This window comes from Salvelinus sp. IW2-2015, linkage group LG28 (genome assembly GCF_002910315.2).
Source record: "Salvelinus sp. IW2-2015 linkage group LG28, ASM291031v2, whole genome shotgun sequence".
NCBI classification, from domain to species: Eukaryota; Metazoa; Chordata; class Actinopteri; order Salmoniformes; family Salmonidae; genus Salvelinus; species Salvelinus sp. IW2-2015.
The window spans coordinates 22,457,559-22,473,234 of record NC_036868.1 but is presented as its reverse complement, the minus strand read 5'-3'; the positions used below and the strand labels follow the sequence as shown (position 1 = coordinate 22,473,234).

The following is a 15,676-nucleotide window of genomic DNA, read 5'->3' as shown; positions in this document are numbered from 1 at the left end:
ACTGCCGTTTCCACTGCGGAAAAGTGAAGTCATTCTAAAACCCACTGAAACTCAATACATCTAGTTTTTAAATATAAACAGAACCATTTTGTTACACTAGAAGTCTATAGCAGAGTCCTTGCTGAACATCTGCTTCCAACTCTGTGTTATAGGCCAATGTCTGGTAAAAAATGTTACCACTAAACAACTGAATAAATTCCTCTATAAATAGACCTACAATAAGTTACAGTGAGTTGATAGTCATTTGGTTGAATTACAGTATTTTAGGCCCCTCCCAGATTTTGGTGACCTGGATAATGTTGCTGCTGTGGGAATCATCCTGCTCCTTCTTGTAAGGAACGGGGCCAGCTGACCTCAATACATGTCATTATCATATCACGGTTTCCTGTTGGCAAGAAGCAGCCGTGTCACTGTGTGTGTGTCAGTCCTACGTAACACAGCCTAAAGATGTGCCACATGCTAGCGCCCTGGCAGCACGATACAGTCAAGTGCTGTTGCTGTTGTTGACTTCCCTGTAGACACCAAAACATCCCCATCCCATCCCGACACACACTTATCACTAACAGACAGCGTTYATACAAACCCTCTTCAAAGATTATCCTAAATAAACCCCACATAGCCATATACCTTCTGTTTTCGTCCACAGACATGATAATACTCCGCTTCTTCTTCTTCTTGATGTTCTTGGGCTTGAACTCATTCTGGGAAGCACAAACACATACAGGTCAGTCCCAGACATCTATGGCAGTAGAGCAACAACCACAATCAACCATCTGTTGCATAGGTAAGTGCATATTGGTAGTGGATGGGGTGAACTATCTATTTTACAAAGTAAAATGCTTTGATTAAGCACCATGATCTCCACCTTCACACAAGCATACACCCGCACACGCGCACACACAGCTAATTATAGTGCCTGTGTGATGAGGATGAGGTGTATCTCATAGAACCCAGCGGGGGTACTTTGTGCCTCTAATCCTTTGTTATGATTTGTGTCTTAAACAAGCAGTGCCTACTCAGTCCTCCTAGTGTCAGCACCCAGAGTATCCATGGCAACTGCAGGCTGGGCCCAGCTCATGGAGATGCAGTCTGTTGCCCAACAGGCAGAAAGATACCTCGTGTACACTAAATAGTGTGAATGACAGTGCTCTCCTATGGGGCGTTCCTCCATGTGCATGGAAGAGGGGGTTTTGATCAATTCTGGTTCCAGCAGGGGGAGGCTGATTGATGCAAGATTTTACTCCAGGATCTGAATGAGTTTTCTACATTTGATTGCTATAGTTCACGTGAGAGCAAAAAAATGCTAAAGCGAAGGCCAATGTAAACATCACAAACCAGTGAACAAAACAATTCAGCTATTTTGTAGCCATCAGCACCATCTATTGGTGAGATTTGATAATAGATAAAAACAAATCGACCATTCAAATCTACTTCTAACCTTTATTCAATCTCGCTGCAACACCGTACTGCTATACGCACATGATAAACCCTTTATTCTCAGATAAAAGCAAAAAAACAATCTTGATATTCTTAAATATAGAAATTATAGTTAAAAGGTGAACAATTCCTCAAATATGTGTTATGTAAAATAATGTTTTTTAAATACATGTGCAACATGAAATAGACTWTCCTTTTGCATAATGTTTATTTCAATTTTAAACTGTAAGCGTAACACCTGACATGTAACATTTTACAAGTGGAACAGTAGATATGGTCAACTAGCTTTCTTGATATTTTGATAGAGCCTCATACAGCTTTACCTGCAAGTTGAGGTTAATTGCATTTAAAAAGTCATGTTTTTTTTATGGAATAGGAAAAACGAATATATTAGAAACATGAATGGATAGTAAAAAGTGGAATAGATATTAAGTGTAAATAAGTGTAATAAAGCCTGTTTTATATGGTAGCCTATGCATGAAAACCAAAATGCTTCATTTTCATATCAATAAGTATTCTACAGTTGAATTCGGAAGTTTACATACACTTAGGTTGGAGTCATTAAAACTCGTTTTTCAACCACTCCACAAATTTTTTGTTAACAAACTATAGTTTTGGCAAGTCGGTTAGGACATCTACTCTATGCATGACACAAGTCATTTTTCCATCAATTGTTTACAGACAGATTATTTCACTTATAATTCACTGTATCACAATTCCAGTGGGTTAGAAGTTAACATACACTAAGTTGACTGTGCCTTTAAACAGCTTGGAAAATTCCACAAAATGAGGTCATGGCTTTATAAGCTTCTGATAGGCTAATTGACATCATTTGAGTCAATTGGAGGTGTACCTGTGGATGCATTTCAAGGCCTACCTTCAAACTCAGTGCCTCTTTGCTTGACATCATGGGAAAATCAAAAGAAATCATCCAAAAAATTGTAGACCTCCACAAGTCTGGTCCATCCTTGGGAGCAATTTCCAAACGCCTGGTACCACGTTCATCTGTACAAACAATAGCACGCAAGTATAAACACCATGGGACCACGCAGCCGTCATAGCGCTCAGGAAGGAGAAGCGTTCTGTCTCCTAGAGATGAACGTACTTTGGTGCGAAAAGTGCAAATCAATCCCAGAACAACAGCAAAGGACCTTGTGAAGATGCTGGAGGAAACAGGTACAAAAGTATCTAAATCCACAGTGAAACGAGTCCTATATCGGCATAACCTGAAAAGCCGCTCAGCAAGGAAAAAGCCACTGCTCCAAAACCACCATAAAAAAAACAGACTACGGTTTGCAACTGCACATGGGGACAAAGATCGTACTTTCTGGAGAAATGTCCTCTGGTCTGATGAAAGAAAAATAGAACTGTTTGGCCATAATGGCCATCGTTATGTTTGGAGGAAAAAGGGGGAKGCTTGCAAGCCGAAGAACACCATCCCAACCGCAAAGCACGGGGGTGGCAGCATCATGTTGTGGGGGTGCTTTTCTGCAGGAGGGACTGGTGCACTTCACAAAATAGATAGCATCATGAGGCTGGAAAATTATGTGGAACAATTGAGGCAACATCCAGACATCAGTCAGGAAGTTAAAGCTTGGTCGCAAATGGGTCTTCCAAATGAACAATGACCCCAAGCATACTTCCAAAGTTGTGGCAAAATGGCTTAAGGACAACAAAGTCAAGGTATTGGAGTGGCCATCACAAAGCCCTGACCCCAATCCCATAGAACATTTGTGGGCAGAACTGAAAAAACGTGTGCGAGCAAGGAGGCCTACAAACCTGTCTCAGTTACACCAGCTGTCAGGCGGAATGGGCCAAAATTCACCCAACTTATTGTGGGAAGCTTGTGGAAGGCTACCAGAAACATGACCCAAGTTAAAAAAATGTAAAGGCAATGCTACCAAATACTAATTGAGTGTATGTAAACTTCTGACCCACTGGGAATGTGATGAAAGAAATAAAAGCTGAAATGAATCACTAATATTCTGACATTTCACATTCTTAAAATAAAGTGGTGATCCTAACTGACCTAAGACAGGCAATTTTACTAGGATTAAATGTCAGGAATTGTGAAAAACTGAGTTGAAATGTATTTGGCTAAGGTGTATGTAAACTTCCAACTTCAAATGTACCTTGTAAATGCTCCCTTTCATACCTTTACTATGCACATATCCTTAACGTTCCTCTATGCAAAGGATTTCAAAGCTATGATAAACCGCCGTACACAAAACCATGACATGCATGGGCAGAAGTCTAGACGCAGGAGTGTTGAGAATATACAGGTCAAAATAAAGGAAACACTCAAATAAAATGTCTTAATAGGCCGTTGGGGCACCACGAGCCAGAACAGCTTCAAYGCACCTTGGCGTAGATTCTACAAGTGTCTGGAAGCTTATTGGAGGGTCGAGACACCGTTGTCCATGAGAAATTCCATCTTTGGTGTTTTGTTGCTGGAAAACGCTGTCTCTGGCACCACTCCAGAATTTCCCATAGTTGTCCAATTGGGTTGAAATCTGGTGATTGAGACAGCCATGGCATATGGTTTACATAGTTGTCATGCTCATCAAATCATTCAGTGCCTACTTGTGCCCTGTGGATGGGGGCATTGTCATCTCATGGGGGCATAGCGAGGGTAGGCAAAATAATGGCCTGCCCAGCAATTTTTTTAAAAATACAGGATGGGATGCTAATTGATTCATTAACTCAGGAACCACACCTATATGGAAGCAACTAATTTCAATATACTTTGTGTCCCTCATGTAGTCAACTCTTTTCATTATTTTGGCATTTAACTGTAAAACATGTTTGTCTCTGCAGCAAATGAGACCAAATATCCTTCTCTAAAGATATAAAAACACTTCCCTGTGTGAAATGTGAACACACTTCATGACATACATTTTCACACAAACTAGATACTACATTCTGTAATTAACTGGAATATGATGACTATTTCAGAAAAGTATTCTCCCTTTTCTTCTTATGAAAGAGAACATTCGGTGACATTGTAAACTTGTTTTATTTTAGCAAAAATCCCTGAAGTGAGTAGTACATTTTTACTACAGTATATTCTGATAAAAATATTTTAGTAGAAGTGGCTTTATTTTTTTAATACAAAATCCAGCACAAAACAAAAGACTGCTGAAGACAGGGTTGTGCGCAACTAACTATTTGCATAATGTATGATACCTTCCCACCCCTAGGAGGCTCACTATATCATGTCTTTGGCAGGCTGCTCAATAAATATTCCCTTGTTGTACTTCTGTCCAATCCCATAAGGCACGTGTGCAGTGATAGTCCCCAGCTCCTTGGCACCTTCAATGTGGAACATCTGGTCATCAAAGAAGATGTGAGGCTGGATCTTCTGTAGGAGGGGCCCTTTAGGTGCTCCGGCTAGGAACAGGGCCTCATCGATCTCCAGGCCCCAGCTCCTGAGTGTCTTGAGGACGCGGACCCCTGAGCTGGCTGCACTGCGGGATGTGACTAGGTAGGTACGAATGGGGCAGGTCATACGCTCGTTCTTGGCGTAGAACTTCCTCTGGAGCATCCCCAGCGCCTCCAGGAAACACTTTAAGGGGCCCTGAGTGAATGAACGAGACATAGGGTTGGCATAACATCATTTTTGTATTTTTTTTTATCTAAGCAAATAACACATCAATGGGTTCCACTTTATTTGGACATTCTCCTATTACAGATGGTCTTTAGACGCTCAAACTATCACCAATCAATCAACTACCACGGATGATATGCAACAACTTGCAAGGGTTAAGGTTAGGTCTAGGATTACAGTAAGTGGGTGTGTTAGTTAAAACGTTTGTTGATAGTAAGTTGAACATCTATAACTCTCTATAGGGAGACTCCAAATAAAGTGTTAGCCATCGAGGAAAAATAAATAAATAATAATAATCAGAATCAAAAAGCTAAAAGAAAAATGGAGGCATGTACTCTCATGAACACCTGTGCAAGAGGTTTGTTCTCAAACTCCTTCGCATGCTCAAAGGACGTGTCCAGGCCGTGTTGTTTCACGATGATCTCCGACTCAGAGAAGAGGACGGCGTCCCCGTCAAAGGCAACTTTCAGCTGTGTGTCGGAAAGCTGGTTCTCCACATCTCCGGACGCAAACATGGTCGCTGCTGCAATGCCTATTTATAAAAGACATTATAAGGGGCTTATACATGCTCATAACAATGGTATCATAATGTATTACATCTGTATGCTATATTATACCTATAAAGAGTTCCCACAATGTACGTCTACAGTTTTTTTTACTCTGTTAAAAATGCAGTATCCATGGTAACCTAAAACAGTTTAATCCCTATAGGACAATAAAGGAAAGTAGCATTATCAACTACCCTCCTCAATGGCCTCTATGACTTTCTCTCCATCCTTTGAGAGGTACAGGTTGGTCATGTAGGCCTTCAGATAGCCAATGGGGCTTTCCCCTCCCGTCATACAGAATCTTTCAATGGTTAAATCTGTCAGGGAGAGTGAAAAACAAAAACATATCAGAACCACATAGAAATCCGATAGTATAGTCATCAGGCTGGTAGCCAAAGATGGCCACTAACATCCATGCAAAACAGGCATTTAACTATTAAGAAAAAAATATTTGGTCAAAAATACCAGTCATTCAATGAAATGCAGCACACAAGTAGTGAGTCTTATAACCAAAGAAATATAATTACTAGAATTACTGGTCATTGTATTTCTCTGCTTATAGCACTGTAGTAGGCATGGCTGAGCGTGTCGACCACGAACCGTAGTGGTTGATGCTGTTGATGAGGCGCACCCCGACCTGGGCGTGGTTATTCGTCATCAGGATGACGTCAAACAACTCGTCGCTGTCGGGGTAGAGCCGCCTCAGCCGTGCGTTCACATTCATCAGAGCCTGCAGTGTGTGTGTGTGTGTGTGTGTGTGTGTTTTTAGGACAGAATTGACACAGGGATAAAGTCAAAACCTGACTGGTGGGTACTAGAGCAACTACTTACAGGTGGTTGCTTCAGACTATTTAGTCCCAAGTTGCAACATACACATATGCAGGCAGGCACGCTCACATGTACTGATAAATGCACAGGGGCGGAAGGGGACAAGAATTCGGCCCTGGCATTTTATCCACGCCAGCCCACGTCGCTGTATAAACCACCATCATGCTACCACCCCCGGCAGGCCACCAACCACAAACACTATATACCCTGACATAACATTGGTAGTACTATACAGCGTTTCTCAACCATTTTCTGTTCCAGTGACTGGCAACACATGGTCCACTTTTTTAACCAGCTTATGTAAAAAAATAAAATAAAAATAAGACGTAAAAACACCACAGGAAATACAACTCACCACTATAACTGGGCCTCTTCTTTAACCATTTTGCTTTGCCTCCCTGTTGTGCTGTCTATTAGTCTAAGCATCTTCTCTGCTGTCACTGTGCTGCTTTTGTTCTGTCTGCTTAAGCATTAGACGTTATAAAAGCCAAGCTAACGACTTGGGCACTAGTTTGCAATATAGCCTGGCATATATGTTCTCCTGAATCAGCACGGCTAACTCTTAAAACTGGGTTAAATCAAGGTTTATCTAATAATCTTGGTGCAACAAATTAAAGTTGAATTAAATCTTTCCTCTAATCTAAGTTTAGTTTAAACTTCAAACCTAGATTAATTTTAAACCTGTTTGCTCAAAAAAATAAAGGAACACTTCAACAACACAATGTAACTCCAAGCAATCCACTTCTGTGAAATCAAACTGTCCACTTAGGAAGCAACACTGATTGACAATAAATTTCACATGCTGTTGTGCAAATGGAATAGACAACAGGTGGAATATAGGCAATTAGCAAGAACACCCCAATAAAGGAGTGGTTCTGCAGCGGTGACCACAGACCACTTCTCAGTTCCTATGCTTCCTGGCTGATGTTTTGGTCACTTTTGAATGCTGGCGGTGCTTTCACTCTAGTGGTAGCATGAGACGGAGTCTACAACCCACACAAGTGGCTCAGGTAGTGCAGCTCATCCAGGATGGCACATCAATGCGAGCTGTGGCAAGAAGGTTTGCTGTGTCTGTCAGCGTAGTGTCCAGAGCATGGAGGCGCTACCAGGAGACAGGCCAGTACTAGGAGACGTGGAGGAGGCCGTAGGAGGGCAACAACCCAGCAGCAGGACCGCTACCTCCGCCTTTGTGCAAGGAGGAGCAGGAGGAGCACTGCCAGGGCCCTGCAAAATGACCTCAAGCAGGCCACAAATGTGCATGTGTCTGCTCCAACGGTCAGAAACAGACTCCATGAGGTGGTATGAGGGCCCGACGTCCACAGGTGGCAGTTGTGCTTACAGCCCAACACAGTGCAGGACGTTGGCATTTGCCAGAGAACACCAATATTGGCAAATTCGCCACTGGCCCCCTGTGCTCTTCACAGATGAAAGCAGGTTCACACTGAGCACGTGACAGACGAGTCTGGAGACGCCGTGGAGAACGTTCTGCTGCCTGCAACATCCTCACAGCATGACCGGTTTGGCGGTGGGTCAGTCATGGTGTGGGGTGGCATTTCTTTGGGGGCCGCACAGCCCTCCATGTCTCGCCAGAGGTAGCCTGACTGCCATTAGGTACCGAGATGAGATCCTCAGACCCCTTGTGAGACCATATGCTGGTGCGATTGGCACTGGGTTCCTCCTAATGCAAGACAATGCTAGACCTCATGTGGCTGGAGTGTGTCAGCAGTTCCTGCAAGAGGAAGGCATTGATGCTATGGACTGGCCCGCCGTTCCCCAGACCTGAATCCAATTGAGCACATCTGGGACATCATGTCTCGCTCCATCCACCAACGCCACGTTGCACGACAGACTGTCCAGGAGTTGGCGGATGCTTTAGTCCAGGTCTGGAGGAGATCCCTCAGGAGACCTCCGCCACCTCATCAGGAGCATGCCCAGGCGTAGGGAGGTCATACAGGCACGTGGAGGCCACCACACCTACTGAGCTCATTTTGACTTGTTTTAAGACATTACATCAAAGTTGGATCAGCCTGTAGTGTGGTTTTCCACTTTAATTTTGAGTGACTCCAAATCCAGACCGCCATGGGTTGATAAATTTGATTCCATTGATAATTTTTGTGTGATTTTGTTGTCAGCAATTCAACTATGTAAAGAAAAGTATTTAATAAGAATATTTCATTCATTCAGATCTAGGATGTGTTATTTTAGTGTTCCCTTTATTTTTTTGAGCAGTGTATTTTTATTCATTGAGCAACAGGTTTAAAATTAATCTAGGTTTGAAGTTTAAACTAAACTTAGATTAGAGGAAAGATTTAATTCAACTTTAATTTGTTGCACCAAGATTATTAGATAAACCTGATTTAACCCAGTTTTAAGAGTTAGCCGTGCTGATTCAGGAGAAACATAATGCCAGGCTATATTGCAACTTGCCCAAGTCGTTAGCTTGGCTTTTATAACGTCTAATGCTTAAGCAGACAGAACAAAAGCAGCACAGTGACAGCAGAGAAGATGCTTAGACTAATAGACAGCAACAACAGGGAGGCAAAGCAAAATGGTTAAAGAAGAGGCCAGTTATAGTGGTGAGTTGTATTTCCTGTGGTGTTTTTACGTCTTTTTTATTTTATTTTTTAACATAAGCTGGTTAAAAAAGTGGACCATGTGTTGCAGTCACTGGAACAGAAAATGGTTGAGAAACGCTGTATAGTACTACCAATGTTATGTCAGGGTATATAGAGTTTTTGGTTGGTGGCCTGCCGGGGGTGGTAGCATGATGGTGGGAGGGATGGTGGTTTATACAGCGACGTGGGCTGGCGTGGATAAAATGCCAGGCCGAATTCTTGTCCCCTTCCGCCCCTGTGCATTTATCAGTACATGTGAGCGTGCCTGCCTGCATATGTGTATGTTGCAACTTGGGACTAAATAGTCTGAAGCAACCACCTGTAAGTAGTTGCTCTAGTACCCACCAGTCAGGTTTTGACTTTATCCCTGTGTCAATTCTGTCCTAAAACACACACACACACACACACACACCACACTGCAGGCTCTGATGAATGTGAACGCACGGCTGAGGCGGCTCTACCCCGACAGCGACGAGTTGTTTGACGTCATCCATGAGACGAATAACCACGCCCAGGTCGGGGTGCGCCTCATCAACAGCATCAACCACTACGGTTCGTGGTCGACACGCTCAGCCATGCCTACTACAGTGCTATAAGCAGAGAAATACAATGACCAGTAATTCTAGTAATTATATTCTTTGGTTATAAGACTCACTACTTGTGTGCTGCATTTCATTGAATGACTGGTATTTTTGACCAAATATTTTTCTTCATAGTTAATGCCTGTTTTAGCATGGATGTTAGTGGCCATCTTTGGCTACCAGCCTGATGACTATACTATCGGATTTCTATGTGGTTCTGATATGTTTTTGTTTTTCACTCTCTCCTGACAGATTTAACCATTGAAAGATTCTGTATGACGGGAGGGGAAAAGCCCATTGGCTATCTGAAGGCCTACATGACCAACCTGTACCTCTCAAGGATGGAGAGAAAGTCATAGAGGCCATTGAGGAGGGTAGTTGATAATGCTACTTTCCTTTATTGTCCTATAGGGATTAAACTGTTTTAGGTTACCATGGATACTGCATTTTTAACAGAGTAAAAAAAACTGTAGACGTACATTGTGGGAACTCTTTATAGGTATAATATAGCATACAGATGTAATACATTATGATACCATTGTTATGAGCATGTATAAGCCCCTTATAATGTCTTTTATAAATAGGCATTGCAGCAGCGACCATGTTTGCGTCCGGAGATGTGGAGAACCAGCTTTCCGACACACAGCTGAAAGTTGCCTTTGACGGGGCCGCCGTCCTCTTCTCTGAGTCGGAGATCATCGTGAAACAACACGGCCTGGACACGTCCTTTGAGCATGCGAAGGAGTTTGAGAACAAACCTCTTGCACAGGTGTTCATGAGAGTACATGCCTCCATTTTCTTTTAGCTTTTTGATTCTGATTATTATTTATTTATTTTTTCCTCGATGGCTAACACTTTATTTGGAGTCTCCCTATAGAGAGTTAAAGATGTTCAACTACTATCAACAAACGTTTTAACTAACACACCCACTTACTGTAATCCTAGACCTAACCTTAACCTTGCAAGTTGTTGCATATCATCCGTGGTAGTTGATTGATTGGTGATAGTTTGAGCGTCTAAAAACCATCTGTAATAGGAGAATGTCCAAATAAAGTGAACCCATTGATGTGTTATTTGCTTAGATAAAAAAAAATACAAAATGATGTTATGCCAACCCTATGTCTCGTTCATTCACTCAGGCGCCCTTAAAGTGTTTCCTGGAGGCGCTGGGGATGCTCCAGAGGAAGTTCTACGCCAAGAACGAGCGACGAGTATGACCTGCCCCATTCGTACCTACCTAGTCACATCCCGCAGTGCAGCCAGCTCAGGGGTCCGCGTCCTCAAGACACTCAGGAGCTGGGGCCTGGAGATCGATGAGGCCCTGTTCCTAGCCGGAGCACCTAAAGGGCCCCTCCTACAGAAGATCCAGCCTCACATCTTCTTTGATGACCAGATGTTCCACATTGAAGGTGCAGGAGCTGGGGACTATCACTGCACACGTGCCTAATGGGATTGGACAGAAGTACAACAAGGAATTTTTATTGAGCGAGCCTGCCAAAGACATGATATAGTGAGCCTCCTAGGGTGGGAAGGTATCATACATTATGCAAATAGTTAGTTGCGCACAACCCTGTCTTCAGCAGTCTTTTGTTTTGTGCTGGATTTTGTTTAAAAAATAAAGCCACTTCTACTAAAATATTTTATTCAGAATATACTGTAGTAAAAATGTACTACTCACTTCAGGGATTTTTGCTAAATAACAAGTTTACAATGTCACGGAATGTTCTCTTTCATAAGAAGAAAGGAGAATACTTTTCTGAAATAGTCATCATATTCCAGTTAATTACAGAATGTAGTATCTAGTTTGTGTGAAAATGTATGTCATGAAGTGTGTCACATTTCACACAGGAAGTGTTTTATAATCTTTAGAGAAGGATATTTGGTCTCATTTGCTGCAGAGACAAACATGTTTTTACAGTTAAATGCCAAAATAATGAAAGAGTTGACTACATGAGGGACACAAAGTATATTGAAATTAGTTGCTTCCATATAGGTGTGGTTCCTGAGTTAATGAATCAATTAGCATCCCATCCTGTATTTTTAAAAAATTGCTGGGCAGGCCATTATTTTGCCTACCCTCGCTATGCCCCATGAGATAGACAATGCCCCCATCCACAGGGCACAAGTAGGCACTGAATGATTTGATGAGCATGACAACTATGTAAACCATATGCCATGGCTGTCTCAATCACCAATTTCAACCCAATTGGACAACTATGGGAAATTCTGGAGTGGTGCCAGAGACAGCGTTTTCCAGCAACAAAACCAAAAGATGGAATTTCTCATGGACAACGGTGTCTCGACCCTCCAATAAGCTTCCAGACACTTGTAGAATCTACGCCAAGGTGCATTGAAGCTGTCTGGCTCGTGGTGCCCCCAACGGCCTATTAAGACATTTTATTTGAGTGTTTCCTTTATTTTGACCTGTATATTTCTAACACTCCTGCGTCTAGACTTCTGCCCATGCATGTCATGGTTTTGTGTACGGCGGTTTATCATAGCTTTGAAATCCTTTGCATAGAGGAACGTTAAGGATATGTGCATAGTAAAGGTATGAAAGGGAGCATTTACAAGGTACATTTGAAGTTGGAAGTTTACATACACCTTAGCCAAATACATTTCAATCAGTTTTTCACAATTCCTGACATTTAATCCTAGTAAAATTGCCTGTCTTAGGTCAGTTAGGATCACCACTTTATTTTAAGAATGTGAAATGTCAGAATATTAGTGATTCATTCAGCTTTTATTTCTTTCATCACATTCCCAGTGGGTCAGAAGTTATACATCACTCAATTAGTATTTGGTAGCATTGCCTTTACATTTTTTAAACTTGGGTCATGTTTCTGGTAGCCTTCCACAAGCTTCCCACAATAAGTTGGGTGAATTTTGGCCACTTCCGCCTGAACAGCTGGTGTAACTGAGACAGGTTTGTAGGCCTCCTTGCTCGCCAACGTTTTTTCAGTTCTGCCCACAATGTTCTATGGGATTGGGTCAGGGCTTTGTGATGGCCCACTCCAATACCTTGACTTTGTTGTCCTTAAGCCATTTTGCCACACTTTGGAGTATGCCTTGGGGTCATTGTTCATTTGGAAGACCCATTTGCGACCAGCTTTAACTTCCTGATTGATGTCTGGATGTGCCTTCAATTGTTGCCACATAATTTTCCAAGGCCTCATTGATGCTAATCTATTTTGTGAAGTGCAAATCCAGTCCCTCCATGCAGCAAAAGCACCCCCAAACAACATGGGCGGCCACCCCGTGGCTTTGCGAGATTGGGATAGGTGTCTTCGGCTGCAAGCCCTCCCCCTTTTTCCTCCAAACATTAACGGATGGCCATTATGGGCCAAAACAGTTCTATTTTTCGTTTCATCAAGACCAGAGGACATTCTCTCCAGAATAGTACGATCTTTGTTCCCCATGGCAGTTGCAAACCGTAGTCTGTTTTCTTTTTTGGTGGTTTTTGGAGCAACGTGGGTTTTCCCTTGCTGGAGCGGCTTTTCAGGTTATATGCGATATAGGACTCAGTTTCACTGTGGATTTAGAGGTACTTTTGTACCTGTTTCCTCCAAGGCTCTTCACAAGGTCCTTGCTGTTAGTTCTGGGATCTGATTTGGCACGTTTTCGCACCAAAGTCGTTCCATTGCTCTAGGAAGACAGACGCTTCTCCCTTCCTGAAGGCGCTATAGACGCTGCGGTGTCCATGGTATTGGTTAATACTTGCGTGCATTGTTGCTACAGAAATGAACGTGGTTACCAGCGCTTGGAAAATTGCTCCACAAGGATGGACCAGACTTTGTGGAGGTCTACATAATTTTTTTGGATGATATTCTTTTTGATCTTGCCACATGGATGTTCAAGCACAGAGGGCAAGCTGAGTTTGAAAAGGTAGGCCTTAAAATGGCATCCACAGGTAACAACCTCCAATTGACCTCAAATGATGTCAATTGCCTATCAGAAGGCTTATATAAAGGCCATGACCTCATTCTTGTGGAATTTTCCAAGCTTGTTTAAAGCACAGTCAACTAGTGTATGTTTAACTCTAACCCAACTGGAATTGTGAAACCAGTGAATATAAGGTGAAATATAATCATGCTCCTGTTAAAACAATTTGATGGAAAAATGACTTGTGTTCCATGCATAGACGTAGATGTCCTAACCGACTGCCAAAAAAACTATAGTTTGTTAACAAAAAATATTGTGGAAGTGGTTGAAAATACGAGTTTAATGACGTCCCAACCTAAAGTGTATGTAAACTTCCGAATTCAACTGTAGAATACTTATTGATATGCAAAATGGAACGCATTTTTGGTTTTTTCATGGCATAGGCTAACCATATAAACAGGCTTTATACCAAACTTATTTACACTTAATAATCTATGTCCACTTTTACTAATCATTCCATGTTTCTAATATATCGTTTTTCCTTATTCATAAAAAAAAGACATGGACTTTTAAATGCATTACCTCAGAACTTGGCAGATAAAGCGTATGAAGGCTCTATCAAAATAATCAAGACAGCTCAGTTGACCATATCTACGTTCCCACTTGTAAAAATGTAACATGTCAGGTGTTACGCTTACAGTTTACAAATTGAAATAAACATTATGCAAAAGGGAAAGTCTATTTCATTGCACATGGTATTTAAAAAACTTATTTTACATAAGACAATATTGAAGAATTGGTTCACCTTTTAACCTATAATTTTCTATATTTAAGAGATATCAAGATTGTTTTTTTGCTTTTTCTGAGGAATAAAGGGTTATTCAGTTAGCGTATAGCTAGTACGGTGTTTGCAGCGAAGATTGAATAAACGGTTAGAAGTAGATTTGAATGGTTCGATTTGTTTTATCTATATTATCAAATCTTCACCAATAGATGGGTGCTGAGATGGCTACAAAATAGCCTGAAATTGTTTTGTTCACTGGTTTGTGATGTTTACATGGCCTTCGCTTTAGCATTTTTTTTTGCTCTCACGTGACTATACGACAAATCCAATGTAGAAAAAACTCATGTCAGATCCTGGAGTAAAATCTTGCATCAATCAGCCTTTCCCATGCTGGAAACCGCAGAATTGATCAAAACCCCCCTCTTCCATGCACATGGGGAACGCCCATAGGAGAGCACTGTTCATTCAACTATTTAGTGTACACGAGGTATCTTTCTGCCTGTTGGGCAACAGACTGCATCTCATGAGCTGGGCCCAGGCCTGCAGTTTGCCATGGAATACTCTGGGTTGCTGGCACTAGGAGGACTGAGTAAGACACTGCTTGTTTAGAGACAACAATACATAAAAGGATTAGAGGCACAAAGTTACCCCCCTGGTTCTATGAGATACACCTCATCCTCATCACACAAGGCACTATAATTAGCTGTGGTCTGCCCGTGGGCCGGTTGTTGCTTGTGTGAAGTGGAGATCATGGTGCTTAATCAAAGCATTTTTACTTTGTAAAATAGATAGTTCACCCATCCACTACCAATATATGCACTTACCTATGCAACAGATGTTGATTGTGGTTGATTCTCTATCTGACCATAAGATGTTGGGACATGAACCTGTATGTGGTTTGTGCTTCCCAGAATGAGTTCAAGCCCAAGAACCATCAGAGAAGAAGGAGCGGAAGAAGATAGTAGTATTATCATGTCTGTGGACGAAAACAGGAAGTATATGGCTATGCTGGGGTTTTATTTAGGATAATCTTGAAGGAGGGTTTGTATGACGCGTTGTTAGTGATAGTGTGTTCGGGATGGGAATGGAATTGTTTTGGTGTCCTACAGGGAAGTCAACAAACGGCAACAGCCACTTGACTTGTATCGTGCTGCCAGGGCGCTAGCATTGTGGGCACAGTCTTAGGCCTGTTACGTAGGGACTGACACACCAACCACAGTGACACGGCTGCTTCTTGCCACAGGAAACCGTGAAGATATGACATGTATTGAGTCAGCTGCCCGTTCCTTACACAGAAGGAGCAGGATGATTCCCACCAGCAGCAACATTATCCAGGTCCACCAAAAATCTGGAGGGGCCTAAAAATACTGTATTCAACAAATGACTATCAACTC

The 15,676-nt window shown here is 42.1% G+C and overlaps 1 protein-coding gene and 1 pseudogene across 2 annotated transcripts in view; one reads left to right on the top strand and one right to left on the bottom strand.

The window, feature by feature from the left end:
- Window positions 1–4,434: 4,434 nt before the first annotated feature.
- Window positions 4,435–15,676, bottom strand: part of LOC111954014 (cytosolic 5'-nucleotidase 1A-like) — a 17,608-nt gene continuing 6,366 nt past the window's right edge. Inside the window, exons 3-6 of one of the 2 annotated variants that reach the window (XM_023973503.3) lie at window positions 6,193–6,322; window positions 5,787–5,909; window positions 5,380–5,576; window positions 4,435–5,014 (exon numbers count right to left, since the gene is read on the bottom strand). In XM_023973503.3, the coding sequence (XP_023829271.1) occupies window positions 4,646–5,014; window positions 5,380–5,576; window positions 5,787–5,909; window positions 6,193–6,322 (819 nt within the window). In that variant the 3' untranslated portion in view covers window positions 4,435–4,645. The remainder of the gene's footprint in view (window positions 5,015–5,379; window positions 5,577–5,786; window positions 5,910–6,192; window positions 6,323–15,676) is intronic. The other variant, XM_023973504.3, reaches the window with a different exon arrangement.
- LOC139023189 (cytosolic 5'-nucleotidase 1A-like) lies at window positions 9,185–11,127 on the top strand (annotated as a pseudogene).